The 27,037-nt window shown below is 38.1% G+C and overlaps 7 protein-coding genes and 1 non-coding gene across 14 annotated transcripts; 4 read left to right on the plus strand and 4 right to left on the minus strand.

Annotated features, from left to right (window-relative positions):
• Positions 1-2,306: 2,306 nt before the first annotated feature.
• BNAC08G42190D lies at positions 2,307-3,389 on the minus strand. The gene has a single exon (XM_013855229.3). The coding sequence runs from the start codon at positions 3,152-3,154 to the stop codon at positions 2,408-2,410; it is 747 nt and encodes a 248-aa protein (XP_013710683.1). The 5' UTR covers positions 3,155-3,389; the 3' UTR covers positions 2,307-2,407.
• Positions 3,390-3,591: 202 nt separating this feature from the next.
• LOC106416158 (uncharacterized protein At4g04980-like) lies at positions 3,592-7,178 on the plus strand. The gene is made up of 9 exons (XM_022708285.2): positions 3,592-4,061; positions 4,140-4,448; positions 4,539-4,634; positions 4,744-4,870; positions 4,958-5,026; positions 5,095-5,980; positions 6,058-6,223; positions 6,303-6,710; positions 6,809-7,178. Exons 1-8 carry the CDS (start codon positions 4,035-4,037, stop codon positions 6,531-6,533), a joined length of 1,911 nt encoding a protein of 636 aa, XP_022564006.1. The 5' UTR covers positions 3,592-4,034; the 3' UTR covers positions 6,534-6,710; positions 6,809-7,178.
• On the minus strand, positions 7,156-11,766 carry LOC106416157 (wings apart-like protein 1). Of its 2 annotated transcripts, none has more exons than XM_022708284.2 (13): positions 11,174-11,766; positions 10,661-10,760; positions 10,227-10,566; positions 9,919-10,031; positions 9,589-9,717; positions 9,359-9,452; positions 9,172-9,264; positions 8,494-9,086; positions 8,168-8,421; positions 7,946-8,093; positions 7,765-7,862; positions 7,599-7,683; positions 7,156-7,521 (listed from the first exon to the last, which is right to left on the minus strand). In XM_022708284.2, the coding sequence occupies exons 1-13, from the start codon at positions 11,593-11,595 to the stop codon at positions 7,438-7,440; spliced, it is 2,553 nt and encodes an 850-aa protein (XP_022564005.1). In that variant the 5' UTR covers positions 11,596-11,766; the 3' UTR covers positions 7,156-7,437. The 2 variants fall into 2 exon arrangements, with proteins under 2 accessions (XP_022564005.1, XP_013712446.1); XM_013856992.3 differs by having other exon boundaries at positions 7,599-7,680; positions 11,174-11,765.
• A 515-nt stretch (positions 11,767-12,281) lies between these two features.
• Positions 12,282-14,491, minus strand: LOC106412209 (probable receptor-like protein kinase At1g11050). Its single transcript, XM_013853115.3, has one exon. It carries the CDS (start codon positions 14,304-14,306, stop codon positions 12,432-12,434), a length of 1,875 nt encoding a protein of 624 aa, XP_013708569.1. The 5' UTR covers positions 14,307-14,491; the 3' UTR covers positions 12,282-12,431.
• A 660-nt stretch (positions 14,492-15,151) lies between these two features.
• Positions 15,152-15,225, plus strand: TRNAR-UCG. Its single transcript has one exon. It is a non-coding gene; the product is annotated as a tRNA-Arg (tRNA).
• Positions 15,226-15,398: 173 nt separating this feature from the next.
• On the minus strand, positions 15,399-17,541 carry LOC106412216. Its single transcript, XM_013853121.3, has 3 exons — positions 16,821-17,541; positions 16,027-16,150; positions 15,399-15,932 (listed from the first exon to the last, which is right to left on the minus strand). The coding sequence occupies exons 1-3, from the start codon at positions 17,253-17,255 to the stop codon at positions 15,553-15,555; spliced, it is 939 nt and encodes a 312-aa protein (XP_013708575.2). The 5' UTR covers positions 17,256-17,541; the 3' UTR covers positions 15,399-15,552.
• A 283-nt stretch (positions 17,542-17,824) lies between these two features.
• On the plus strand, positions 17,825-21,734 carry LOC106412008 (MLO-like protein 4). Of its 3 annotated transcripts, none has more exons than XM_013852890.3 (16): positions 17,825-17,948; positions 18,057-18,260; positions 18,551-18,608; positions 18,698-18,909; positions 19,001-19,117; positions 19,389-19,449; positions 19,610-19,701; positions 19,802-19,876; positions 19,992-20,077; positions 20,185-20,234; positions 20,317-20,357; positions 20,454-20,627; positions 20,701-20,736; positions 20,823-20,890; positions 20,963-21,023; positions 21,128-21,734. In XM_013852890.3, exons 2-16 carry the CDS (start codon positions 18,135-18,137, stop codon positions 21,581-21,583), a joined length of 1,713 nt encoding a protein of 570 aa, XP_013708344.1. In that variant the 5' UTR covers positions 17,825-17,948; positions 18,057-18,134; the 3' UTR covers positions 21,584-21,734. The 3 variants fall into 3 exon arrangements, with proteins under 3 accessions (XP_013708344.1, XP_013708346.1, XP_013708345.1); XM_013852892.3 differs by having other exon boundaries at positions 17,842-17,948; positions 18,070-18,260; XM_013852891.3 differs by lacking the exon at positions 17,825-17,948 and having other exon boundaries at positions 17,986-18,260.
• A 1,952-nt stretch (positions 21,735-23,686) lies between these two features.
• LOC106412072 (zinc transporter 4, chloroplastic) lies at positions 23,687-25,616 on the plus strand. 4 transcript variants are annotated; one of them, XM_013852960.3, is made up of 4 exons: positions 23,687-24,010; positions 24,085-24,148; positions 24,277-24,977; positions 25,054-25,616. In XM_013852960.3, exons 1-4 carry the CDS (start codon positions 23,996-23,998, stop codon positions 25,507-25,509), a joined length of 1,236 nt encoding a protein of 411 aa, XP_013708414.2. In that variant the 5' UTR covers positions 23,687-23,995; the 3' UTR covers positions 25,510-25,616. The 4 variants fall into 4 exon arrangements, with proteins under 4 accessions (XP_013708414.2, XP_013708416.2, XP_048621331.1 ...); XM_013852962.3 differs by having other exon boundaries at positions 23,727-24,010; positions 24,291-24,977; XM_048765374.1 differs by having other exon boundaries at positions 23,730-23,934; positions 24,291-24,977.
• Positions 25,617-27,037: the final 1,421 nt, after the last annotated feature.

Raw genomic sequence — 27,037 nt, forward strand, 5'->3', positions numbered from 1 at the left:
GCGATTTTGTAGTTTTCGGCGGGAAAACTCGATTTGCCGGTTTCGGCGGAAAAACTCGATTTGCCGGTTTCGGCGGAAAAACTCGTTTTTGTGGTTTTGGCGAGAAAACTCGATTTTGCGGTTTTGGCGGGAAAACTCGATTTTGCGGTCTTGGCGGAAAAACTAGATTTTACGGTTTCGGCGGGAAAACCCGATTTGCCGGTTTCGGCGGAAAACTTGATTTTGCTGTTTCGGCGGGAAAACACGATTTTACAGTTTTGGCGGGAAAACTCGATTTGCCGGTTTTGACAGGAAAACTCGATTTTGCGGTTTTAGCGGGAAAACTTGATTTTGTGGTTTTGGTGGAAAAACTTAAATTAGGTTTTGGCGGAAAAAAACACAATTTTTTTTGACGGAAAAACTTTATTCTTAGTTGTGGAGCAAAAACTCGATTTTGCGATTTTGGGAGGAAAACTTTTGATTTGATGCTCAACAAATTGGAGGAAAGAATCATATCATATCTTAATTTTTCTAGTTTTATCTTTAAAATTTAAGAACAAAAATAAATGAAATATTTTTTTCAATTAAATGAGCTAACCCTGGTACCAGCCCTAACCCTTGATTATAATAGGGTTAAAATAGGGTTGGGTTAAAATAGGGCTGAGCTTATAATAAACAAAAGAGGGCTGGGCCCTAACCCTGTAGTTAACATCCCTAACCAGAGGATCCAAGGCACATCACATAACAATTGTTTCATTCATTTTCAAACAATTGCAGTTCAAACTTTGGTTCTGGATTCTCCCTCACAACATTGTCTGTCCTACCATTTTTTGATTCTCTATAAATCATCTAGTCTCTGTAACTCACGATATAAATGTTATTCTAAAGTTATAGTTTCTTCGAGGAACGATATGGATATCAATAGATATAATGTCATATGATGCACTTTTGATTATATTAATTTAGTCTAGAAATTATGCTCTCATCATGTTTTTGTTTTACAATATACATAAGACAAACTTGAAACAAAACAAAAAGTATGATCACAAACTTTTTAGCTAATTAACGGTAAAAAGACCGTCTTTGCTTCGCCAGATTACTCAACTTAATTTCATCCCAGAAAATAGTTTATGTGGTGTGTGGGTACAAAAGGACAAGCAAGAAAGCTTTTAAAGCAAAATATGTGCAATGCTTTCTACAAAAGATGAGCCTAAATAATAATAAAAACTGCTATGGAAAAGAGAAAAAAGTTTAAATGATTTACCAGACAAAAAGGTTATCAAATCTTTGTCATTACAAATCTAAATTTCTAAAGTAAAAATGACACTACTTTCATGGGTAACCAAATTGAAGGATATCAATATCTTTTTACAAGACTGGGTATCCAAACTATTAAACAATAACATAATTTAATAGAATTTTATGTATGAGATTTGAGCAAGCGGTGAATAACACAAATACGAACATATCAAACGATTTGAAAATAATACTCTATTTCAGTTTTTATAGTTGATTATATCTCTGTCTGTTTCTTGACAAATGAATATCAATATGCAAGATCGAATATCAATTGTCTAATAACATAAGAAACTTTAGATTTTGGAATTCAAAAATATTTTGTTCCAAAAAAAAAAAAAAAAAAAAAAAAGGAATTCAAAAATATTTATATATATGTATGAACTAAAAATATTATTGTTCACTTGTCAATTCGAATTGGCAACATTTATCCATCTGTATTCCAAACTAGCATATATTAAATTAGTTATATACAATTTTGTGAAAATATATTATAAATCAAAGACATTTAACCAAACTAAATGTAACTAACAAAGTTAATAAGATTTCCATCTATATAGAATCATAAAATAATTATAGTTCAATTAAGAGCAATAAATGAAATCTAATATACCCAAAAGACAACTGAACCAAACAAATTGTTTATAAACAAAATAAGTGTCTATTTAGTATTTAAAAATCAACTATTTATTTTTTTCAAGCATAAAAAATATTAATTTTTTAAAAAAATTAGTCAACTATTATTAAAGTATTTTAAATAATAGATTTACCCATATGAATATGTCAGAATCACTTAGACTTTGAGATTTGAATGATATAACCAAGAAATGAAGAGTAACCTACATTCTTTAAGATTTCTTAAAAAAATTACATTTCATGAAAAATATTTTTTTCTATTTTGTTTTTTCTCATTAATTTGTTTGTAAAGAATCATAAAATAAAGAATCATATTCCCAAAATTTTATTCTTATTCATTTTTTTGTATCTGTTCCTATTATACCTATGATGGTTAGCGGTTACACCGTAGTAAATTAATAAAAGCAGTTGATTAAATCAATAAAAGTAGTTGATTAAATCTCGGCGATAATTCGAGACTGTTATTCTCCGGTGACATTTTTTTTCCATAAAAATGTCAAAGAAAGATGAAACACTCCAGAGTGACAAGAGAGTTCTCAAATGAGTCGATGATAGGGGTAGATACGTCATTATCTCCAGCTGCACCGCAACTCAGCCACTGATGATGATCCGACCCGTTCTTATTAGGATCAGGTCTCACCCGACCCGGAGACAGACTTGCTCTGCCACTGTCCGTACAATAATGATCCCGAGTCGGACCTATCATGACTGACCTGGACCTTCTCCTCCCGGATCTTTTATTCGGGTCTCTCTGACCCGTACCCGAAGGCACCAGCCTCACCGAGCCAGCTTCTTCTCCTCCTCCTTCCGTGTTTCTCTTACGTGGCGACATATCGGTTCTCCGGGTCGGGTAATTATGAACCATGACCCGGTTCCGAGATTTCGCCGGAGATCGCTCTCTCACACCATGTAGTTTCCTCTGTTTCGCCTCTTCCTCGTTGCACTCATTCACTATAGAAAGCAGATTCTCGCTCAAACTGCAAATTTCCGATCCTTTTTCCGGTTTAACTAAACCGTTCTCGGTTAAACCAGGGTCTGGAGCTACGTTGACAGCTACGAGTTTCTTCTCCTTGTCTTCAGGAACCTTGTTCGACGTCGTGTTGTCAGTTACCAATGTGGTTTCGGACAAGACTTCTTTGACTACTGTCTCTTCTTCAACGACGGATGGAGGCGGTGCTGTGTTCTTGCCGGAGATGGAATCATCTTTCTGGTTGGCGGTGAGGGAGCTGACGCAACAACCCATAACACATAACAGAGGACAGAGTTGTGTTTAATTAGTGAAGTGAGAGTTTTGGGTATTTATTGGCTAATTTAGCCTAACTTTCTTCATTAAATAAAAATTTCATAACAGTGAAACTAATAATTTTTTAATGACCATTTTGCTTTAACCTGTAAATCCTGGAAAGATAATAGCAACTCTTAAAGAAATCACAGGCATACGCCGACACCTTTTTTACGATTAGATTTAAATTTCACGTTTTAGAATTTATAACCAACTTTGTCTTTACACGTACTATAGTTAAAGCATGCAGTACTAGCCGAGAAAAGAAAAAGGAAAGCGTGCAGATTATTTAAGACGGTAATTTTGCTGGCTCTTGCTGGCGTAGTTGAAAGTTAACATTTAACATTAACAATATTAACTTTCAGTTTCAAACAAAAAGAAAATTAAATAAATTGAACGTTTTTAGTTATTAATAAATATTCTCTGTTGACCAAAAAACAAAGAAATAAAACAGTTTTACCATTTATGTTTGTATCTTCTTATGTCAGGAAATCTATTAGGAGATGCCATGTGTTTAAATTGGATAAATGATGAGAGCAAGTCCAGTCATAGAATTTTAAGAAAGATATTAAACAATAATATTATATTTTAATATAATTTAGTTATTTATATAAATTTAATATAAAAAGAAATTAATTAAAAATATCTTATAAATCATTAATTGAGAATTTGAGATATTTTTCTTTTTCTTTTTCATCATTTTTCATTTGTTTTTATTTTCTTAGATGAAAAACTCTAGAGGAGAACGTCTCTTGGAGCTGCTCTTATAGATGTGGAGCGCTAGCGTTAACAGTAACGACTCTAAGCTTCACACACTTCATTCCTATCGTTTTCTCCGTTGATGAGTGTGAGATCCCATAAAGTTGAGGTAAAACCACAGCTTCACCAATTGTTTTTAATCATCGATTTGATCTATGTTTTTTATTTGTCGTGAACTTTGTTACAGCCTGTAAAAGGGCAAACATTACTTACGATTAGCAAGACCAAACAAGATGTTAAACCTTCTTTGGTTTCTCCACCATCATCGATCATGGAGTCTAGATCTCTATCCATTAGCCCAAAAACATCAAGACGTGTTGCTTCGTTGGCCGAAGATATACAAAGTGCTCACAGAGAACGAACAAAGATCTCAAGTTCGAACTGCGACAAATGGACAGGAAATTTCATTTTCATGCTCGAGCTTCGAAGGAAGATTCTAACATTCAGAGGCATCATTAACCTTCCTCATCTCACCGGTTATCTTTCCATAACCAATGTAAGTTTACGTGGGATAATATTTTATCAAGAAGAACTGATACGTAGATATTTTGTTGCATCTTCTTACATATTTTGTGCCTATTGGTAGATGGTGATGCGTACCATGGAAGATCTTCACAAGCTTTGTCCTGAGATTGTTGGGAGCTCGTGCCTCTTGGATATAAGACATGCAAATACAGATAAGGTATCCATGCAGAATTCATTTCATGACTATTAATTTACGTTAAGATCTGACCTTATTGTGATGTTTTGTTTTGTTTTCTTTTCTCTGATCACAACTGATCTTGCAACAGTTGCTTGACCACTTTTACAACACTTTGAAGTCGATTGGAGATTCATGGATCGATGATCACGAATGGATCATGAAATCCAAGTACAGGAACAGTACTATTCCTAGGAAGAATCTGTCTGATGAACTTGGTATGCATTCTAAAAAGTTTTTAAGATTTTTATGCAACTCTCTTTTTTTCTTGAACAATCATTTCATTAAATAAAAAGTTCTAACAGGTGAGGAGTGTAGTCAAGAAGTAGCTTCATTGCTAAGGCGTCGGTTAACATATTGCCGGATCGAAAAATGTAAGCAAAAGGAGATGGATAAGAACCATGTTGTTAGGATGTTATTGTCTTGATTTGGTTTCTTGCAGTGGGAAAACTTTTAGCTGCATTAGATGGACTGATTACTGGGAGCAACGAGATGCTCAACATGACTGAGATCAACATTGAGGAACAGAATAAAAAGGTTATTACTCCTCCTCGGAGTAAAACACCTAGCAAGCGAGCCTCATTGCCATCAGAATCATTCACTAAGCAACCGATCACGCCAAGAACGGTGCTGCATCCACCAAGTAAAGTTGGAGAGATTAAAATCTCTGTTTCAAATCTTCCAAGACATGTGAGAATGCAAGCGCTTGTAATACTGATTCCCATCAATGTGAAGCTATTCACTATTCAAAAAGGTATGTGCCAGAAAGAAAATCAGAGCAATCATGGTGATAATGAGAGTGTTAAGGAGAAGCAGAAGAGAGAAACAACAGAGAGGGTTCAGAAAATGGAGGAGAAAGCAATTACTGAGGATAAAGATAGTATTAAGAGTCAAACTGATGATAAAAGCTACTCAAAAGGTTCAGAGAAATCTAAAACTGTTCTGGAATCTTTGGCTTTAACTCCTCAACCTCCAGGGGCTGCATCACTACTGCCACCACAGCCACTTCCAATGGCTACTGCAAAAAAGTCAGCAGCACCTCCTCCTCACCCTCCAGGGGTTTCAGCACTACTGCCACCACATCCACTTCCAACGGCTCCCGGAAAAAGAACAGGGGCTCCTCCACCACCACCGCCACTTCGCTTGGGAGCCAAGAAAGCAACTGGTAAACTGAAGAGATCAACCAAATTAGGGGAACTTTACAGATTTCTCAAGGCGAAAATCGAAGGGAAGGATCCAAAACCAAGACTACGTGGAGTGGGAGTAGGAAGCAAAGGCGTTGGTGGAAAGCAAGGAATGGCCGATGCTCTTGCTGAGATAACAAAGAAGTAAAACCACATTACAGATTTATAAACAACAAAGCTCAAAAAACTGATACTTAGCTTTATGTTTTATGGTTACACAGGTCACCTTACTTTCAGCAAATAGAAGCAGATGTGCAAATGTATATGAAAGCAATCAATGAGCTTAAAGCAGAGATCTCCAGTTTCAAGAGTATTGACATGACTGAGCTTCAGAGGTTCCACAGGTATATAGAATCAGTGCTTGAGAAACTAACAGATGAAAGACAGGTAAGTGACAACAAGAGAAGTGTTAGAGATGTTACCTTGTGATTTGTGATCAAGTGAAAGATGTTTGAACTTTGGTTAGGTTCTAGCGAGATGTGAAGGGTTCCCGGAGGATAAACTTGATGCTATAAGAATGGCTTCTGCGTTGCACTCAAAGCTGCAGGGTATGATCAAAGAGCTCAAGAACTGGAAGATTGAGTCTCCAGCGAACCAACTCTTTGACAAGACTGAACGTTACTTTGCAAAGGCAAGTCATAGGTGTCGTCCCCTTCTTTTTTTGTTGTTGTTTCTTCTTCCACACGTAGTGAATTGATCTGAAGAGTAATGATAAAAACAGATCAGAAGAGAGATTGAAACTCTAGACCAGATCAAAGCAGAAGAGGAAAAGAAGTTCAAGAGACATAACATCCCTTTCGACTTCAGTATCCTTACTCGGATCAAGGAATCAATGGTTGACATCTCATCAGGTTGCATTGAACTTGCTTTAAAGGTAGGAGGACTAACTCCGAGATATAAAACCTTTTTAACTTGCAACATACATTTGATCAAACTCTATTAAACGGAATCTCTTGGTTTTAAAACACATAGGAGAAAAGAGAAGCAAAGATTGCATCACATACTGCAGAATCGCGCAAGGCAAAGCGGAGCATGATCAAGAATAAGACTGTAGGATTTGCTAAAACGTTGTGGAAAGCATTTCATTTTGCATACAGAGTTTACATATTTGCTGGTGGACATGATGACCGAGCTGATAAGCTTACCAGAGAGTTGGGTAGTGAGATTGAATTAGTCCTCAAAACCAATGACTCATGACTTCAAAAGATATAAATTCAAATTTCATAACTCGAAAGTGCTGTGAAATATCAACACTTAATGACATTTATTTACATCACATAAATCATTTCAGGATGTAATATAACAATTTGTAAGAAAAATGTCTGTAAAGAAAACTTGTATATATGATTATGTGTATCAAGAAAACTACAAAAGAATGGAGTGTGTAAGTTAAAGACAGACAACGTGATCAAACTCTAAAAGGAAAAGATCTAACATACTACTTGTAGCCTTATATTATACATCAACATGATCACACTATGAATCACAGTATATAATCCCCAGAGTCAGTAATCATCACCCCAAAGCATTCCAAGTTTCTTTTTGCAGCTGTACAGAGAAGAAGGCGAATGAAGAACTAATTTGCCCTTTTCTATTCGTTTTTACGGTAATTTGCAGGATTCTATCACTTCCATCACTGCTTTATGTGTCTCCGGAGGGATCATGTTTAGAGTTGTGTGAAATGCCTGAACAAAACAAAAGAACACATTTACATTGAAGAATCTGAAACCGAGCAGCCATAATATGTTAAAGAGGCACATACCACAAATCTCTCCAAGACAGGTACAAGAATTGCGAGATTGCGTTTCGGGAGATAGTCTCTTATGGAGTTGCGTATACTTGTACTGCTAGTGAATCCAAGAACATGTTTAGTTTCTTGAAAGATTAGATATATTATAACATATAATACAACTGAAAATGAAAAAGACCTTTCAGTTGAAAGAAACGCGAGTAGTAGAGCAGAGTATGCCTCCACGATCATCTTCTCCGCTTCCTTTTCACTTTCTAAAACAGCTTCTTCATCATCCTGAACACCAAAAATGAAGCAGGTTTACTTTTTCTGGGGATCTCAAAAGTATGAGCAAGAAATAGTTAGATGCTGATACTCACCAAGGTGAAAGTAGTTGTTTCTTCTTTGGTGTCTTCTGATCCTTGATTGGTGAGAAAGATTGAACATAATAAAGGAATCATCTCCTGTTCACTCTCTTGCAACCCTTTTGGTTTTGTAATAGCAAAACTCGCTGAAGCAAGCCGTGATCTACAAATAAATAGAGTACGACTAGTTCAATTTCTGTTGACACAACCACATGATGGTATTAAGTTCTTACGTACCTGTTCACGCCGTCTTTCTCAACCAAATTAACCAACAAACCCAAGATGGCAACAAGAAAATCTAACTCCTGATCTGTAAGATGTTTGTCTTTCTTCTGATGGGAAGATCCAGTTCCTTCCATCTCACTGAAAAGCGGAGATTCGGTGATAGACGGAAAATGTCTGGCGATTAATTCAGCCATGCTTTCCAGCCCTCTGCACCCACCAACTTGCCGACAACCGACAGCGTTATCATTTGTTAAGTTCATCAAAACCTGCAAATGAATACTCATCAACTTAATTGATGCTATTCCAGCAAAGAGATGTTAAAAGACTAATGAAATTACCTTAACGGCTGTTAGAAGGCAATCAGATAAAAGACAGAGACATTCTTCATCAACGTCATTTGTAGAAGAAGATACTTGCAGAGATATATAGTATTTGTCACTTGATTCTTCCTCGGAATTTACCCTATGGTTTGATGATTCCTCTTGGCTTGAGTGCAGCTGATAACAACATTCATCTTTACTTTGTTTGTGATATCCTTTCTTCTTTTGAGCTCTGGATTTCTTTTGCTTTACAGATACTAATTCCCACTTGGAAGGTTCAGAATCCTCCAAATCAAACGCAAAAGGATCTTCGTTTTCCTCTGTGAATGAAAAGTTTCCGTTTCTTTTACAACTTGGTTCCCCAACTTGACTAGTCCTTGATGTACTTCTGGCAATGTCACTACCTAATGACGCCAATCTGCCTGCAAACGAAGCAGGGATGGTGGAACCGAGTCTTGTCGTTGACGTAGTGGGATCATTTCCTGAAACACTTGATTGAGAATCTAAATCGATTATGGTATGGCTTCTCTGGGATACGCTTTCATTCCTCGTGGAGATAGAGCCAAAACTTGAGCATGTATCTGAACTGATTGTCACGACCTCATCGTTCACTGCAAAAGAGAAGTGGCTTAACATATAAAAATACAGAGATACGAAGGGGATAGAGACTCATTTTGTAACTGTAAGAATAAGTACCTCTACGATCTGCTCTCAATATACCACCAGCTGAACAATGAGGATTTACATTGTTACTGTGAGAACTTGAAAACCCTCCACGCAGGTGAAGACCTAGCCATCAACCCAACCAGCTATCAGGTTAAGAGATGATAGAACGAGAAGAAGTCATAATGTGCTCAAACCAAACATGGGGATCATTGCGAACCTGAAAGCATCTTAATGACACTTATCGTGAGCTCTGTGAAAGGCATTCGGGATTCACGAGAACCCAAACATTTCTTAAATCCGAGCAAATGACTCTGGCAAACAAAATTAGCGGTTACAGTTAATATTACCTCAGACATTGATTTGTATACACTACAACTTGATAACAGTTGATTAACGTCAGAATCACCTAAAGAATGTCATAAATCTAGCAACCAATATAAGAGATACCTGGTTGTCTATGCTGAGGAATGTAGCATTCTCCATGATTTTCAGACATTTCAAGAGTAACATTAGACTCTGCTTATGCTGGTTATCTTTCTTATCCTGGACGGAGAGTGCGTCATATTCCATCCAGCGCTGCATATAGAATCTGTATTAAATTCTCTCGCTGAATATCACATTATGCAATTGCAAACTTCCCGCAATCAAAGAAAACTAATGCAGCTTACAAAATACCAATCTAAGATGGTTTATACAAGTTATCAACGTCCTAGGCAGTTAGAGACCAAAGATTGTATTCTATTATGGTGCAGATGAAAAGAAGAAACAGGCTCACACCTCCATGACAGTGTGGCAGTCAATAACAACCTCGATGACTGCATCAAGTCCTCCTAGTTCTCGCAGTTTCTCCTTGAAATTCCCTCCGGTCTTTTTCACAGAACCAGAAGTATCTGGGTACGGAAAATAAAAATTTATTAAAGATTAGACAAAGGATCACAATATTATCACCGTAGAATCTAGGGAAGCAAAATAAATTACTGGAGGGAACACTGTCTATTACATCTATCTTTATCCATTCTAAGATTATCTCTGAATAATTTAGCTAGTCATCATTTCCAACAAAAGAGACAAGAAAAATCAAATACCATCAAAAGAAATTTTGGATAAGCACGCCCTCTCCATAGCTAGCAAAGCTACCCATTTTGTACTTAGTTCAGGTCTGGTGGTCTCGGTTTGATAGCTATCAACAGATCTCATTTCCTTGCAATTAACAAGAAGCTCCTGAACTCTTGAAAGTATAACACTAGAGCTCGGATCATTCACTTTCACTGCATCCCGTGCTGGATCAACATCCTTAAGTAATGATAAGAGCTTAAATCCAATATTCGGTGGCTTCCCTTGGGTGCTAGTGACAGTCACAGGTTTCAACAACTTTATCAAAAACTTGATGCACTTGGGTGACTCCATAAAGTGCTCGTCTTGGCCCTGGAACCATGAAATGAATAAGCAGAATTATATATACAAAGTGAAACTGTAACCAACAAGCAAAAACATATTTGAGCATCTGCTAGTCACTTACATCAGCAGTTAGCACAAAGAAAAGGGTTGCTGCGGCGAGATTGCTTGGTATATCATCAAGGGTAAGATTCAATATCGCATCAATTATGGACTGGGAGATCCTGAAACAATAAGCTACCACACAATTAGGAAAAAATCCTTTGGTGAGATTTCATAATTGTATAATCCATCTGGGACCTTCTCATCGACTCAACCAATGAATTAACTGAGTGATGAGACAAATACAATATCTCCAGTCCTTGAAGAGGAACTAAACATGTTCCCAAAACCTTACTTGGAGTGCATCATGATACAAACGCTATCCTATAATATACCATTCCAATTCACTAAAACCTATAAGAAATGCTAGATCTAATCCATTCCAAATCGTGCCCTAATCCAGAAGACCTAAAGCAAAGCCTTTTCGCAAAACCCACATGAAAATTCGCAAAATTTGTAACAAATTGAAAAAAATTCAAACGCTAAAAGTGACGGAGAAACCGAAGAATCTAAGAAACTAGGGCTCAAGCTGTACCCCTGAGCTCTCAACGACCGGCGCTGGTGCTGAGAAGCACAAATCGCAAGCAAAGACGACAAGCTACCTCTCCTGATCCTCACCTGCTGCCCTTTCCTCAGCCCATCAAGCGCGAAGTTAACCTCGTCCTCGTGCTCCATCAGCTCCCCAAACTCCTGCGCTTCGAGCAACGTGGAAGTCATAGCAAAAGCCTCACGACGGTTCCTCGCTCTTTTCTCCCTCCGTACGGGCTCCGGATAATCCTCTCGGTACGTGGAAGACTCTTGGCTGAAGAAAGGAACGAGTGGGTAGTCAAGGGGCTCGATGTCTGGGGACGAAGAGGAGGAGAGATACTCCGGCTGCGAAACGGTGTCGTTTAGAGAGTTGGATGGGGTTCTCGGCGGTATGCCCGGCTTGCGGCGGCCGTACGTTCTCTCCATCATCGTCGAGATCGTTGAATTTGTGAATTTTGGGGGAGATTTTAGGTGAGAAGTCGAAGGAAGGGTATTTTGGGAATAAAAGAATAACTAACAGAGCTCCTGAGATCTCTTTCTAGTTGAAGAAGAGAGAGAGCAGCCGCAAAAGCGATGGCCGTTGTTTCCCATGTTTTAAAATCAATTCGCTTAATAAGAAAGTTTTTGATGCTTCAACTATAAGATGTTTTATGTTTTATATTTTAATTTGAATTTTATTCTTATAAAAAATCAGTGATATTTTATAGTTTATTTTATAATTGACTGAATATTTTTAAATTTCTATTTTAATAATATTGTTTTAGGTGAAAAAAATAAAAAAAAAATTAATACTGTGTACTATTTTAAATTTTTATGTATTTTGGAATCGATGGAGTAACTTTTAAAGATCGACTTAATATTCTCTAGATTTTAATATTACTTAATGTAATTTCCACTTAAATGTTTTTTTTTTGTCAACTCCATTTATATGTTAAAAATCGACAAATTAAAAGCAAATTGTGATGGTTGCTTATGCCAGAGGACCACTAGCAGAAGGTGCATCAATAAGGACCACTGCCAATGCAAGTGCCTCAAAACACCTTTGGACTTGCACTACCTAACCTCATTCGGTCACCGGAAAAAAAAAACACAACTAAGCCTTCGTCTCTAGTTTAAATAAAACAGATTTGTAATAGGAACTACGTGCTGTTATTAAATTCTAACGTAATATGTTTATACAATGTGATCTTTGCATTCAAAATATATACAAAAAAAAAAAAAAAAAAAACTCCAAACTCCTCACATGAGTCTCCTTATTCTAAAATTTATCTAAGCATATCTCCGGAGTGTATTTGTAACCCGCTAAGCGCAGGCGATAAAGTGATACCGTTCCCATCGATGCGGTACGAAGGATGCGCGAGCGGGACTGGTCGGTCAGGAATGGGAGGAACTTCGATGTCTCCTTCAAGCATTCTCAACGCATCCAATATCGTCGGCCTCAAAGCAACCAAAACATGAGCGCATAAGATCCCAACTTGCAAGAACCTCTCCATGATCCCTTTCGGATTCGACATCCCCGAGCCTTCGTCTCTCAACAAAGCCGACGCAAGAGCTTCCTCTGTTCTCCCTGCCTTCACCAACGACCAAGCCCAATCCGTTATCAGAAACGTGTTTGGAGATCCGGAGGTAGATAAATCGAGAGCTTTCCTTCCGCACATTATCTCCAACACAACAACCCCGAAGCTATACACGTCGCTCTTCTCGGTTAGCTGACCGTACAACGCGTACTCCGGAGCCAAATAACCGTGCGTACCGGCCACTCTGGTGGTGAGATGAGACTCCCCTTCTCTACTCTGCTTAGCTAAACCGAAATCCGCAACCCTCCCTCTCATTTCGACGTCTAGCAATATGTTTGTACCTTTAATGTCACGGTGGTATATAGCCGGTTTAACTCCGTAATGCAAGTAAGCAAGCCCTTTAGCTACATCGAGAATAATACTCTTCCTCTGCGGCCATGTCAACGGCGTCTTGTTACTAAGCAAGTGATCGTCAAGATTCCCGTTAGACATGTAATCATAAACAAGATATCTCTGACTCCCACTCTCGTCATCAACCATACTACAACCTCTAAGTGGGACCAAGTTCCTATGCTTCAAGTTGCTAATGATCTCAACCTCGTTGCGAAACTCCGCATCACCTTGAAACTCTGATTCTATCACCTTCTTAACCGCGATAACCGAACCATCCGGTAACACCCCCTTGTAGACGAAACCGAACCCGCCTCGACCGATGAAATTCTTCTGGGAGAAGCTGTCGGTAGCCTTCTCGAGGTCCTCGATTTTGAACCAGATCGAACCGGTGTTCGGTCTCCACTTCGGTCTAGACTCTTGCTCCTCCCAACCGACCTCTCCTCTTTTAACAACTCTACAGAACCGGAGATACAAACCGGTAATCGCCATAACCGCCAGGCCAGCTCCGGTTAAGCCTAAAACAAGCGCCACCACTTTATGATTCTTCTTCTTAGAGCTCAAAGGAGTTCTCAAGCTCAAGGAGAAGAGACAAGACAAAGCGTCACCCCCCTCGGGCCCGCTCTTGTTAACGATGCCAGCAGCGTAGAGGACAGCGAAATGGTAACAGTAAACACCGTGAGAGCTGTTACCGTCCAAACTGATCAGCTGCGTCTGAACGCGAAAGCCTGCTGCGACGCAAGCGTCGCAGCGGGTGAGATCGGTCAGGCCGGTGGCGCAGGCGGAGTCGAGCGCCGTCTTGGAACCGAGGCGGGAGATCCAGTCATTGGTGGTTTGGATTCCGGCGCAAGTCTCGTTGTTGATGACGAACTGGTTGGGGTCGAAGCAGAGGGAGGTGAGGTTGGGAGGGAGGGAGAGAGACTCGAGGTTTTTCTCGAGGTCGTTGAGGCAGGAGACGGAGGTGGCGAGGTTGGGGAGACGGAAGTTCGATGTTTGTTTGAGACGGTGAGCGAGAGGGATTCCGACAAGGGTTAAAACTGATTGGCAGCAGCTGTTTTTTCTCTCGACTGATCTGTCGTAGGTTTGGCAGTCGGTTGTGTTCCATGGGATTCTCGTGACGTGGCTGAAGTCTAGAGGACAAGTCTGCGACGGTGGCGGAGATGGAGCGGAGGCTGAGAGATTGACTATGGCGAAGAGGAGGGGAAGGAGGTAACGGAGGTTTGGTTTCGCCATGGAGAATCTGAGGTTTGTGAGGAAAAGTGAGTGATTGATTTGGACATTGAAAGTGGGAGATGAGAACAAAAAGTTGGATTCGTTTTGAGGTTGGTCAAAGAGGCTGCTATTGATCTGTTAGACTTTTTGGAAGCAACGTGGAAACTCGGAGTTTGTCCCCACCTCCAACTGCCAACACTGTCTGACGATGAAGATAATATATTGTATATTCTACTAATGACCACGTTTCATTACTGCTGTAAGAAAGCAAACAACGTAACATGGGAAACTAAAAAAGAATATACAACGATCAATAATAGTATTTTTTTTTTTTTTTTTTGCTAAACAAACGATCAATAATGTAACTGAAAAAAAAAGAAATTTATCCTCAACAGGATTTATAAAGGCTTTAACGGGTGAATCGATGTCAATATCTATAGGATAAGTGATATTTCATGGATTTGAGGAAGCTATTAAAGGTGAAGGTTTGTCTACTGCTAGCTAACAAGATTATAAACGAGGAGATTTGAAAATACAGTTTAGGCTTAAATTTACAAATTATTAACGTTGTTTTTTTATTATTATTTTTTACAGATTATTATGTTGTTTCTTAGAGTGAACTGTTCTTATATGATTCTTGACGTGAATAATTCAAATTGTCTTCTTTTGCATATTTTTAGTTTAATTGTCTTCTTTTGTGAATCTTAAGGCTTTAATTGGCTGGCATTTCTTTGTGGCTAGAAACATATGTTTTGTTGAACAGAAGTGCATCATCTTCAGCCCATGCATTTGTTCCAACGATTTCAATATTGGATTACAGAAAAATACATATGCTATATAAAGAAATATGCAATAAAACAACCAACGACCGCATAGCGCAGTGGATTAGCGCGTCTGACTTCGGATCAGAAGGTCGTGGGTTCGACTCCCACTGTGGTCGCAATTTTTAATATTTTCCTTTTTTGGAGTTTTCTAGGAAATTTTGAAGCTGCATAACTTTGTAATCTTTCACATGCCAGATGCTCGCCACTGCTAGCTCATTGTTCAAAGGAAAGCTAGTCCCTTCTCAATTGAGCTTTTTGAGTGATAGACTCCATAGCTTTGGTCTCAATATCTTCAGTTCTCACTACTAAAGCAGTAGTGTTGCTTCATCTCATACATAAATATAGAGAAAGACAACGTACTTCATTACTTATTATCACCGCGTAATAAAAAGACATTCATGAACAAACTCTATATAACCTTTTATTTCCACCCCAAAGAACTGTCACATAAGTTTCAGCATTTTGAGTCTTCCTTCGTGCTCAGCATCAAGCTTCGGGGGAGTGTAACATCCATGAAGATCCTCCACAATATACTCCTTTGTGAGCTCTCGCTTAGTGAGGATATGGTAATGCCTCTGCCATATCCTCTGAATAGCCATAGTCGCAGCAAGAAACCCATACGCTAAACCAAGAATCGCAAATATAACAACAAAGACGACAACAAGAGCGAAACAAGCTTCCATTGACGCAGGGAAACAATCCAAGATCCCCCATCCGTAACAACAGTTCTGACACCCAGCCATCCTCGGGTCATTACCGTTGAGAGAAGAGCAGTGTAGAACGAGGCCAAGAAACCCAGTCAGCACAAAGAAGGTCACAACCCCTAATCAGATTCATGAACACACCAAATGTTTTAACAGCGTGTTTAGCTGTACTAAGTTATGAAAAAAAAGAGAGATTAAAGATTGAGGATTCACCGATGCAATAGTAGAAGGGGATGGGATGTTTAGACAATATACGATCCCAATCATCATTGAAAGAGTTGCGAAACTCTCCGTCTTTATCCATCATGTATGCAAGTCCAGCCATCACAGCAATAACCTATAGTGTCAGTCAGCAATCTTCTTCTTAGTTTCAGGGTCTCTAAAAGATTCTTACTTTCTTTAACATTTTCAGGCAAACTCTACGGCAGTAACATATAGTGTCAACAATCTTCTTCTTAGTTTCAGGGTCTCTAAAAGTTTCTTACTTTGTTATTTTCAAAGTGTTTTAAAAATCGGTTTAGGCCGCACCTATCTGCCCGTTTTGTCGGCAAATTGAGTATGAGCGAAACGATTTTTTTTTCAAAATGATTTCTTAAAAATCGGTCAGACATTCAGAAAAATTCGGACTAATCTCCTGCCTAAACAATAATTTTCTATAAGACGCCTAGCTATTTGTTGAACAATGATATTTTCAGACAAGTCTTCTAAAAATTAGTCTAGGATGCTCCTATACGTCGGCCTAGTCGGTAAAATGGGTATAAGCGATGCGATTTTTCAAAACTATTTTTAAAAAATTCGGTCTAGACATTCCAAAAATCGGTCTAATGGTCTGCCTAAACACTAATTTTCTATAATTTTCAGACAAGGCTTCAACAATGGCAAGTCAAGAAAACAAAACCAATCACTTTCATCAGGTTCCAATGTCAAGTTCCCACACCGTGTAATGAAATTACAGTAACCAGGTCAAAATAACAGTTTATAACAACAGACAAGTGAGAGATACTCACAGTCTGCACAGCTAAGAAGACCAAAAGCACATCCCTAGCGACAAACAGTCTAAACTTAACTTTCCTCCGCCAAGAGTTGTTATCTTCAAAGGGCTCAACACGGAGGTGAAACTGAGCTTTGCAAGTAGTACAGTGAGAGAAGGCAAACCCTTCCTTGACCGAACGCCAATGATCTAAACACGAGCGATGCACGAATTGCTGAGTGCCTTTGCACATACACGGCGATATCAATTCATCCTCTAACAGATCACTATCGTTCTCTAGACAGATGCGACAGCAAGGGGCTGAAGCGGAATCGCCACCACTCTCCAAATCTTCTTCAGCGTTTATCTCGTGATCGGAAGAAGAAGACGATGATGGAGAGGTTCCTAATAAGGGAGCGGAATCACTGAGCTTCTGGGAATCTGGTGGCTGCAATTGTACTTCACCGTGCATTATTGATCAACTGGAGAGAGATCAAAAGGATTCGAATTGGAATGAAACAAAATTAGCGTCTCCTATGTCTGAATTTGTGGTCTGTCGGAAAAAAAAAAAAAGATCGTGCGAGGATGTAAGAAGATTACAGAAGTGGAGAGAGAGAGAAAACTGGAAAAGGGCTTAAGGAGGACGAAAAACACTATGGGGTGAGAGAAGCTCGAACTCTCGACCTCGAGATCACTTTTATCTCAGTGATGAAAGAGATCTTGGGATACACGTAACTTATAATATTAACCGCCGTCTATATTAGTAGCTCAATATTATTACAATAAATCAATCAGACATAAATCAAACCGGATATTTATTACCAGACGGTGGATTAGATGGCTGCCCGATTTATAAATATGAGATGGTGGATGAAACAGTTGAACCGGTCGGTCAAGTCCTGAATCCTAGTCAACCGGAAAAAGATCGTGGGAGAATGGGAGCCGAAACCGGGTACAATGTTCTTTAATCATACATAAATCAAACCGGATTTTTAATATCAGGTGGGGGATTAAGCGGTTGAACCGGTCGGTCAAGGCCAGCTTTTGTGCATTATTAAAATTTCATAACGACTTTTAAGACAAAGCACATGAGAGGCATTAATGAAAGACGTTGGATGGAGAGGAAGAAGAAGAGGAAGCAGCCATGTGCGGCGGTTTCTACTTGGTACAGCATTCCATGAGCTTTCTCTCCTCCTTAAATTATTCTATTTATTTATAATTTAAATGATGAAAGCAAAAATAAAATAAAAAGCTAAAATCTTAATTATTCCAGTGTAATCACACAGATAGATGCAGATCGCTTCTCAAACATTCTCGGAAGAAAAGTTAGTTGCGACTTTGCTTGCTGGAGATGGAGCATATGATGAAAGAAGGGAGGTCTCTCGCAGAGACGCCGACTTACTCTGTTGCTTCGGTTGTTACTGTTTTGGTGTTCGTTTGCTTTCTCGTTGAACGAGCCATCTACAGATTCGGAAAGGTGAGTTCTTTTGTTTGTTTTATGTCTTCCAAGTGTTTGTTGAAATGCTCAGCTCGGATAATGAGTATATGAACAGGGTTTTGATGCTTAGAGATGTTTGTTTGTTCTTCGGGATTTGTGTGTTATGGTTGCTGAATATTCTCACTTTAGGTCTTGAATGTTAGGAGAAGTGTTTATGTTCCCACTTTAGGAAAAGTCATTATTATTACATGATGATTTTTTTTAAAAAACTGAAGTGGTCCATGAGATGAAAGATGAGACGCTAATTTTATGTCCTTTTGTGTTTCCAGTGGTTAAAAAAGACAAGAAGAAAGGCACTTTTTACTTCTCTGGAGAAGATGAAAGAAGGTATATGTGTGGTCCTGATAAGTTGTGCTGGAAATAGTAAATGTGCTGTTTTCTTTTATAGATTTTGATTTATTAAGCTTTCTTGGTAGAGCTGATGTTGCTGGGGCTTATATCACTTCTCCTGTCACAAAGCGCGAGATGGATATCAGAAATCTGTGTAAACTCTTCTCTTTTCAACAGTAAATTCTATATTTGCTCTGAGCAAGACTATGGAATCCATAAGAAGCTTCTTTTGGAACACACCTCTTCTACAAGCAACACTTCCTTACCACATCATGGAGCCCCTCATCAGTGTGGTCATGTAAATGTCTAGTTATCTATCGACTAAGCAGTCACTTTTCCTTTTACCTTTGATGATATATATCTGAATTGGAACTTGGATACAATGTCAGGGCCGTGAACCATTTGTGTCGTACGAGGGCCTGGAGCAACTCCTGAGATTCTTATTTGTCCTGGGTATCACTCATGTTCTGTACAGTGGCATTGCCATTGGTTTAGCCATGAGCAAGGTACACAGTCTAGTTCCTGAATCTTCATATGAGTGTTACATCTTTATTCTTGAATATTTTTCTATGTTGCTCAAGAAGGAAGACATATACTTTACTTGCTACCGCCTTTTAATCAAATATATTGTGCCGTTGTGTATATGTCAGTAGATTTAATCTTTCATCTAAAAATGAGAAAAAAAACTTCAATATTATCTGTTGTTTACAAAGATAGTTGTTAAGGTGATGCAGAGAGAACATGGTGACAGTGTTGTATTTTAATCATGTGACACAGATTTACAGTTGGAGAAAATGGGAAGCCCAAGCGATCGTAATGGCTGAAGCAGATATCCATGGTAAATGACAGAACTCTCCTGTTTTTTCATTCAAGTAAAGCTTTCTATGTTTCTTTGGTGAATCTCTTCTTGAGGCACATGAGGAACTCTACTGTCTTAGGATTCCAGTAAACTTTTATAATTTCTTTATATATATGCTCTTATTGATATTGTTCAATAGCAAAGAGGACGAAAGTGATGATGCGTCAGTCTACATTTGTCTTCCATCATGCCTCTCATCCTTGGAGTAACAATCGTTTTCTCATCTGGATGGTAACTCGCTGCCATTTTATCTTGAACTGCCATATCTCCAGTTGTGAAAGACTATCAAAGAACATTCTATAGACTATATGTTTTTTTTTTGTTGTTGTAGCTTTGCTTCCTGCGGCAGTTTAGAGGCTCCATACGGAAGTCTGACTACTTTGCGCTTCGGTTAGGTTTCCTCACTGTGAGTACCTTTCCCTTCAAACATAAACTGGAACACTTCTTTGGTCTTCTCAGCCGATCTGGTAGCTGGCATGATTACTGTAATGAATTCGTGTTTCATTACTTTGTAATTTCAGAAACATAACTTGCCATTTACATACAACTTCCATATGTATATGGTACGGAGCATGGAAGATGAGTTTCATGGCATCGTTGGTATAAGGTACTCTTTTATTAGAATTCAGAAATCATCTAAGACTCTTTGATTCAAACTACAGTCTGAAGATTTCATGAGCTAATAGTGATGAATGTTTCTTGATAAATCAACAGCTGGCCGCTTTGGGTTTACGCTATAGTATGTATCTGCATAAATGTTCATGGTAACTCAAACGTTTATATAAAATACAAAGTAAACTCCATTTCCATCATCGCATTTAAGCTTTGTCATTGATATTGTTTCAGGCCTGAATATGTACTTTTGGTTATCATTCATCCCTGCCATTGTAAGTGAACAAAGCAAGAGCAAGCTAGTAGAACTCTTGAAATTCATATGACACTGACACTCAGAGCATGTGTTTGTATTTGTTTTGTTGTTCAAGCTTGTCATGCTGGTTGGAACCAAACTTGAGCACGTTGTCTCGAAGCTAGCGCTTGAGGTTAAGGAGCAGCAGACAGGCACAACTGCTGGGGCTCAAGTGAAACCGCGTGATGGACTTTTCTGGTTTGGGAAACCAGAGATTCTGTTGCGGCTGATACAGTTCATCATTTTTCAGGTAACAAAAACTACAATCCAATGACTCTTGTTTCTTCACAGATATGATTCTTATATACTTTCTGGTAATGCAGAATGCATTTGAGATGGCAACATTTATCTGGTTCTTGGTAAGAAGAGCATCTTCATCAACACTTAAGTCAACTATGTAAAGTTTTTTCAGATTTCTGACGAGATCTTTCATCTCATGTATCAGTGGGGAATCAAGGAAAGATCTTGCTTTATGAAGAACCACGTTATGATATCTAGCCGTCTCATTTCTGGGTGCGTTTAAACACACACAACAGTTTTGAAGCAACCAACCGTCTCTAACGATTTTTTTTGTGGTGAATGCAGAGTTCTTGTTCAGTTTTGGTGTAGTTATGGCACTGTGCCTCTCAATGTTATTGTCACTCAGGTTCTTCTTAACCTTTCATATATCTTCAACTTCCAAAATTTTAAGTCTATGAAGGTCTATGACTAATCATTGTTCATCTATTGGATTCACCTGAATGTGAACAGATGGGGTCTCGGTGCAAGAAAGCTGTGATAGCAGAGAATGTAAGAGACTCACTTCACAGCTGGTGCAAGAGAGTGAAAGAGAGGTCAAAGCACGCGAGATCAGTGTGTTCACTAGACACAGCAACAATAGACGAGAGAGACGAGATGACAGTGGGAACATTGTCAAGGAGCTCATCCATGACCTCGCTGAATCAGATCACCATAAACTCCACAGACCAAGCAGAGTCCATATTCGGAGCAGCAGCTTCATCGAGCAGTCCTCAAGATGAATACACTTCGAGAGTCGAAGAATATCTGTCTGAAACATTCAATAACATCGGTTCGATGCAACCTTTAAACGATGAGATTGAGATTGAGGTTGAAAGTGAAGAAGATAATGAAAGGCGAGGGAGTGAGAGTGAAGAGACTAATGGTGAAGGTGGAGAAACACTTTTTGATTTGTTTAGGAGGACTTGATCTTGTTTCTTCTTCATCTTCTACTTCCTTATTGAAGCTTGGTAAAGTTGTAATTACATGACAATAACATCCATAAAAGCAAAAACTACTGTAACAATGTAACAGAGTAAATCTTTTGTTGGTAACAAGGTTCTCATTTCGGTTTGGTGCAGTTTTGTTGGCTTGATTCATTTGATAAGGGTGTGAATTTGGACTCGTGCCTTGATGGATCTTTTTTTTTTTGCATATCTTATGGTTTCCTGTTTCTTTTTTTGTCTTTGTTTTCGATTTCTTCTCTCAGTTAAAGTATCCAACATGGCATTTCTTGCTGAGCCAACTTGTATGTAACTAATCTGTTCCTTCTGCAAAGTTTGATTGGTTGTTGGCCTAATCAGTATAGTGACTAGCATTTTAGGGATTTTAAACAACTTAAAACTTTGCTATAAAATGATTATTAAAATTAATTAATATATCAGCAAAATATATCTAAATTTTTTATATACATTAATTTTAGCTTTTAATATAAACATATATAGATGACTGCGAATTGTGAAGCTGGAGAAACATTTTTTGAGTTGTTTACGAGGACTTGATCTTGTTTCTCCTTCTTCTTCTTGCTTAGTGAAGCTTGGTAAAGTTTTAATTACTTGACAGTGACATCCATAAAAGCAGAAACTAGTGTAACAAAGTAAAGCTTTTTGTTAGTATTCTCATTCCGGTTTGGTGTGCTTTTGCTCTTTTGATAAGAATGTGAATTTTGGACAAAACTATCAATGTAGATGGTCATGTAGACTATTCAAGTCAACAAACAAACTATGTGGGATGCAGATCTCAATGTCAAAGTAGAAAGGATACCATGATAATCATGGAAATATCAATAAGTTCTAAAATATGGAAACCATTATTGGAGACAAACAAGGTTCAATTTCATATTGTATCCATTATGATGATAGTAATAATAATGCCTCCTTGCAAATGCTCCAGCAATTTCTCGCCATGAACCTTCTCTTCGCTAACAAGCGAGTATGATTCATCCCCAACCTCAATGAGCTTAACCCTCCGAACACCATGATGCTGATTTGAACTAAGGGGTGTTGAGGATCCTAAAACCATCCACAAATATTGTCTGCCTTTGCTGGCTGAGATACTCATCGGCATAGATCTTTCTTCAACAAATTTGATCACCTGAAAAGGAAATTAGATTGTTTAAATTGTGGTTCTCCTCTACATTTTGATAATAAGTGGTCATACCTTTTTGAGAGTCTACAATCATAATGGTAGACAATACCCTCACCCATTGCATTTTCAACATATTTTTGAATCTCGCATCTTGAATTGAAGGACCTCAAATGCTCCAACATTAAAGTTTGATTGGTTGTCGTAGTAGTTGGCCTAATCAGTATATATTAATTGAAATATATACAATGTAGATGTAAGATTATAAGTGATAAACTAATATATACATGTAAGAATATAATATTAGCCACGCAAATATTTGATAAAAATATTGACAAAACAAAACAGAAAAAAACAAAAATCGTCAAAATATAATAAAATCGGTGATAAATTTATTTAGAATATAAAACATGAAACAAGTACGTTGTAAAACAGATTAAACCAAAATCATAACTAATTGATGTTAATTAGTGTAAACATAGAAATAAAATATATTTGTTTAAAACTATTTGAATAAAGTAAAAATTAATATCGAATCTTCTAACATTTTTTTAAATGAGGAGAAGCATGGGAAGAGAAGCCTTTTCTGAAGGTACTGATCACAGATTTAGGACTAATAAGCCACTAAGAGAAGATTTCTTTGTTTCATCACTACAGCAACTAAACATTTTTTTTGTTGTCAATCTTTGTTTTGACGATGTAACCTTTGTGGGAAGCTATAGTGTTTGAGATGAAGGGAAGTGATAAAACTATTAATGCATTAGCAGTCAAATGTAGATGGTCATTGCATTACCGCTCTGCATACACAACCCAATATGTAGACTACTCGATTTAACAAACAAACAAAAAATTACCATTACAACATTTACAGCTAAAGAAGACAAATGTACAGATATTAATAATACTAGTTCATTTATATAATGTTGTATTTATTTATACTAGTGAAGAAGAGAGAAAAGAATAGCACTAGCTTAAAAGTCTCTAAAAATCACAAGGAAAAAGGGAAAAGAAAAAGAGGAATAACATGAGAATGTCGACATATTTAGCTAAGTATAGACAAAGTTTGAGAGAGGATTTGGATCGCGTCAGTCTCTCATCAGTGTTGAGCTGCCACGGAGCAGCCTGTTCTTGCTGACAATGTCGACACTCTTTCTCCAACATTCTTCCTTCTTTTCGGTTTCTCACATATAATAAAGGTTTGGCTTTCTGCGCATTGATCCCGAGAAAGAAGAAGAATATACTCTCTCTTTGTTCCCCATGATCATCGTCGATGTTAGTCAATTTATAATCAGAACTCATTGTAATTCAATTCTGGAAATCTGATTTATCCTCTGATTGGTGTTTAGATTCTTTGGAAATCGTTTCCTCTGTACTTGTTCGGTGGTGGATCAGGAACAGATTCTCTCTCAGGTATTTCGTCGAACACCTTATCTGCGTTTTTATTTGGTGAAACGAATTGATTGTTAGATTGTGAAACTGTGATTGTTCTGAAATGGGTTTCTCTCTTGATGTATGGACCGTCGAAACAACGAAAAAAGAGTCAATTTTGCAGATGATGGCGTCTCCCAAAATCCTCTGTGACGCCGGCGAATCTGACCTCTGCAGAGACGACTCAGCTGCGTTTGTACTCAAATTCGTAGCCATTGCATCCATCTTCCTATCTGGAGCAGCTGGTGTAGCCATACCTCTCGTTGGCAAGAACCGCCGCTTCCTTCAAACGGAAGGGAACCTCTTTGTATCTGCTAAGGCCTTTGCAGCTGGTGTCATACTAGCAACTGGCTTTGTCCACATGCTTGCTGGTGGCACTGAAGCTCTCACCAATGCTTGTTTGCCGGAGTTCCCTTGGTCTAAGTTTCCATTTCCTGGGTTCTTTGCTATGGTGGCTGCTTTGATCACTCTGCTTGTTGATTTCATGGGGACTCAGTATTATGAGAGGAGGCAAGAGAGGAGTGATGATGCTACTGCTGCTAGTGAAGCTTCTGCTGCTGTTGGTGTTGAGTCTGGTCGTGAAGAGGCGTCTGTTGTTCCTGTGGTTGTGGAAAGAGTGAGTGATGGTAATAATAAAGTGTTTGGTGAAGAGGAAGGTGGCGGGATGCACATTGTTGGCATCCGTGCTCATGCTGCTCACCATAGACATAGTCACTCTAATGGCCTTGGTACATGCGATGGACATGGGCATTCACACGGACATGGACATCAAGATCTCGGAAATGGAGCTAGGCATGTTGTTGTTTCTCAGGTTTAAGTCTCTTGTTACTTACTCTTTTGCTCAAACATTATGTTAAGATTGTGTCTAAAACCATTGATTTTTACAGATATTGGAGCTTGGGATTGTATCTCACTCAATCATCATCGGTCTATCCCTCGGAGTATCGCAGTCTCCATGCACGATCAGACCCTTAATAGCAGCTCTATCATTTCACCAGTTCTTTGAAGGGTTTGCGCTCGGAGGCTGCATCTCTCAAGCACAGTTTAAGAACAAATCAGCGACCGTAATGGCTTGCTTCTTCGCGCTGACAACGCCTGTAGGGATCGGGATCGGAACCGCGGTGGCCTCGTCTTTCAACTCGCATAGCCCTGGAGCTCTGGTGGCCGAGGGTATACTGGACTCGCTCTCGGCTGGGATACTGGTGTACATGGCTCTGGTGGACCTGATCGCAGCTGATTTTCTAAGCAAGAGGATGAGCTGTAATGTGAGGCTTCAAGTTGTGTCTTATGTAATGTTGTTCCTTGGAGCTGGACTTATGTCCGCTCTTGCCATTTGGGCGTAGCTCTTGTAGATTGCATGCTATTGATCTTCCGTAGAAACAAATAAATATACGTCCTCGCAAGTTCTTCTCTATTTTGCATCGATTCATATAATATAAAGTTTTAGACATGACTTATACATCAAGCTTTATCCCATATAATCATATTCCATCAAAGAAGCTTAAAGATGGTTTAGAATTTAAACAATGGTTCCTTGTGGGTTTCAAGTTTCAACGACGACGTCAGAAGTCGGGTACGCCACTCAGGTGAGAACATACCATCGTTCATCCGGTCTTTCAACATGCGTCTATCTTATTAAACATCAACATTATTTAAAACTAAATTTGCCTCAGTGTGTTTAAGATGTCAATGTTTTTAACTATTTATATATAATTATCATGAATAGTAAATTGATAATTACTTACACATTAAACCATTTAAACAAAATATATCATAACACAAAGAAATAAAATAGAAATGGGTGGATAATAATACAATGTAAGAAGACATAAGTTGGCCAACTAAATAATAATATGGACCAAATATAATCAAATGTAATAAAATAAGCATAGGGAAAATGATAGCAATAGAAGACATATAATTGAAGAGCATGCGTTGAACATGTAGGATTGGTTGGTAAAGATATCGTAGTTGAGAGTAGGCCTGAGACTTATTATCCGAGATCCGGATTCGATCCGAGATCCGCTCCGGATCCGCTCCGAAAATAGGATATCCGGGGTGCCCGGATCCGAATCTGAATAGTAAAATCTTGGATCCGTGCAAACCGGATCCGGATCCGGATATCTTAATTTTTAGGTCCGGATATCCGGATCCGGATCCGTACTTTTAAAACACATTAACTTTTTAAATTTCATTAATATTTATACTTTATATAATAATATTTATACATAAATTAATTTTGTAATATTATATTTTAGTTTTTACAATATTATAGACATATATATATATTTATAAATCTTGTATAAATATTTCATTTATGTATTATTTTTGAAATTTTAGTTTTTAAAAAAAAATTATTATTTTTAATTATTTTTGCGGATCCGGATCCGGATCCGGATATCCGCGGATAATAGAATATAGAGACGGATATCCGAAATCCGGATATCCGGAAACCACGAATCCGGATCCGGATATTAAATCCACGGATCCGGATACCCTAAATTTCCCGGATATCCGGATCCGTCCCAGCCTTAGTTAAGAGTAACTAAAGTTGAGAGCAATTGAAATGGATAAAATGAGAGAAAAATAATAATTAGAGTAAAAGATGAATAAGAACGAAAATATTAGGGGTGGGCAAAAAAATCGAACCGAACCGAATCGAACCAAACCAACCAAACTGAATCCGATTTAAACCGAACCAAAGTCTATTTCAAACAATTCGGTTGAAGATTTCTCCAACCCGAACCGAACCGAGAAACCCATGTGTTTTTTGTAATTATTTAAATTAAAAATATTAGTATAATAAAATTCTAATACTAAACCACATATTTTCCATTTTATATTCATTAACATATATTATTCTAACCTAAT

This window comes from Brassica napus, chromosome C8, assembly GCF_020379485.1.
Source record: "Brassica napus cultivar Da-Ae chromosome C8, Da-Ae, whole genome shotgun sequence".
Taxonomy (NCBI): domain Eukaryota; kingdom Viridiplantae; phylum Streptophyta; class Magnoliopsida; order Brassicales; family Brassicaceae; genus Brassica; species Brassica napus.

Coding starts and splice junctions, on each gene's coding strand:
- BNAC08G42190D (XM_013855229.3), bottom strand. CDS start 3,154: ATGGGTTGTTGCGTCAGCTCCCTCACCGCCAACCAGAAAGATGATTCC.
- LOC106416158 (XM_022708285.2), top strand. CDS start 4,035: ATGAGTGTGAGATCCCATAAAGTTGAG. Junction 4,635..4,743: donor GACATGCAAATACAGATAAG/GTATCCATGCAG, acceptor ATCTTGCAACAG/TTGCTTGACCACTTTTACAA. Junction 6,224..6,302: donor AACTAACAGATGAAAGACAG/GTAAGTGACAAC, acceptor AACTTTGGTTAG/GTTCTAGCGAGATGTGAAGG.
- LOC106416157 (XM_022708284.2), bottom strand. CDS start 11,595: ATGATGGAGAGAACGTACGGCCGCCGCAAGCCGGGCATACCGCCGAGA. Junction 9,718..9,918: donor ACTGCCACACTGTCATGGAG/GTGTGAGCCTGT, acceptor TTCTATATGCAG/CGCTGGATGGAATATGACGC. Junction 7,684..7,764: donor GCGTTTCTTTCAACTGAAAG/GTCTTTTTCATT, acceptor TGGATTCACTAG/CAGTACAAGTATACGCAACT.
- LOC106412209 (XM_013853115.3), bottom strand. CDS start 14,306: ATGGCGAAACCAAACCTCCGTTACCTCCTTCCCCTCCTCTTCGCCATA.
- LOC106412216 (XM_013853121.3), bottom strand. CDS start 17,255: ATGCACGGTGAAGTACAATTGCAGCCACCAGATTCCCAGAAGCTCAGT. Junction 16,151..16,820: donor TCTTCTTAGCTGTGCAGACT/GTGAGTATCTCT, acceptor CTGACACTATAG/GTTATTGCTGTGATGGCTGG. Junction 15,933..16,026: donor CCCCTTCTACTATTGCATCG/GTGAATCCTCAA, acceptor GAATCTGATTAG/GGGTTGTGACCTTCTTTGTG.
- LOC106412008 (XM_013852890.3), top strand. CDS start 18,135: ATGGAGCATATGATGAAAGAAGGGAGGTCTCTCGCAGAGACGCCGACT. Junction 19,877..19,991: donor TTCGGTTAGGTTTCCTCACT/GTGAGTACCTTT, acceptor TTGTAATTTCAG/AAACATAACTTGCCATTTAC. Junction 20,078..20,184: donor CATGGCATCGTTGGTATAAG/GTACTCTTTTAT, acceptor ATAAATCAACAG/CTGGCCGCTTTGGGTTTACG.
- LOC106412072 (XM_013852960.3), top strand. Junction 24,149..24,276: donor AGGAACAGATTCTCTCTCAG/GTATTTCGTCGA, acceptor CAACGAAAAAAG/AGTCAATTTTGCAGATGATG. Junction 24,978..25,053: donor GGCATGTTGTTGTTTCTCAG/GTTTAAGTCTCT, acceptor TGATTTTTACAG/ATATTGGAGCTTGGGATTGT.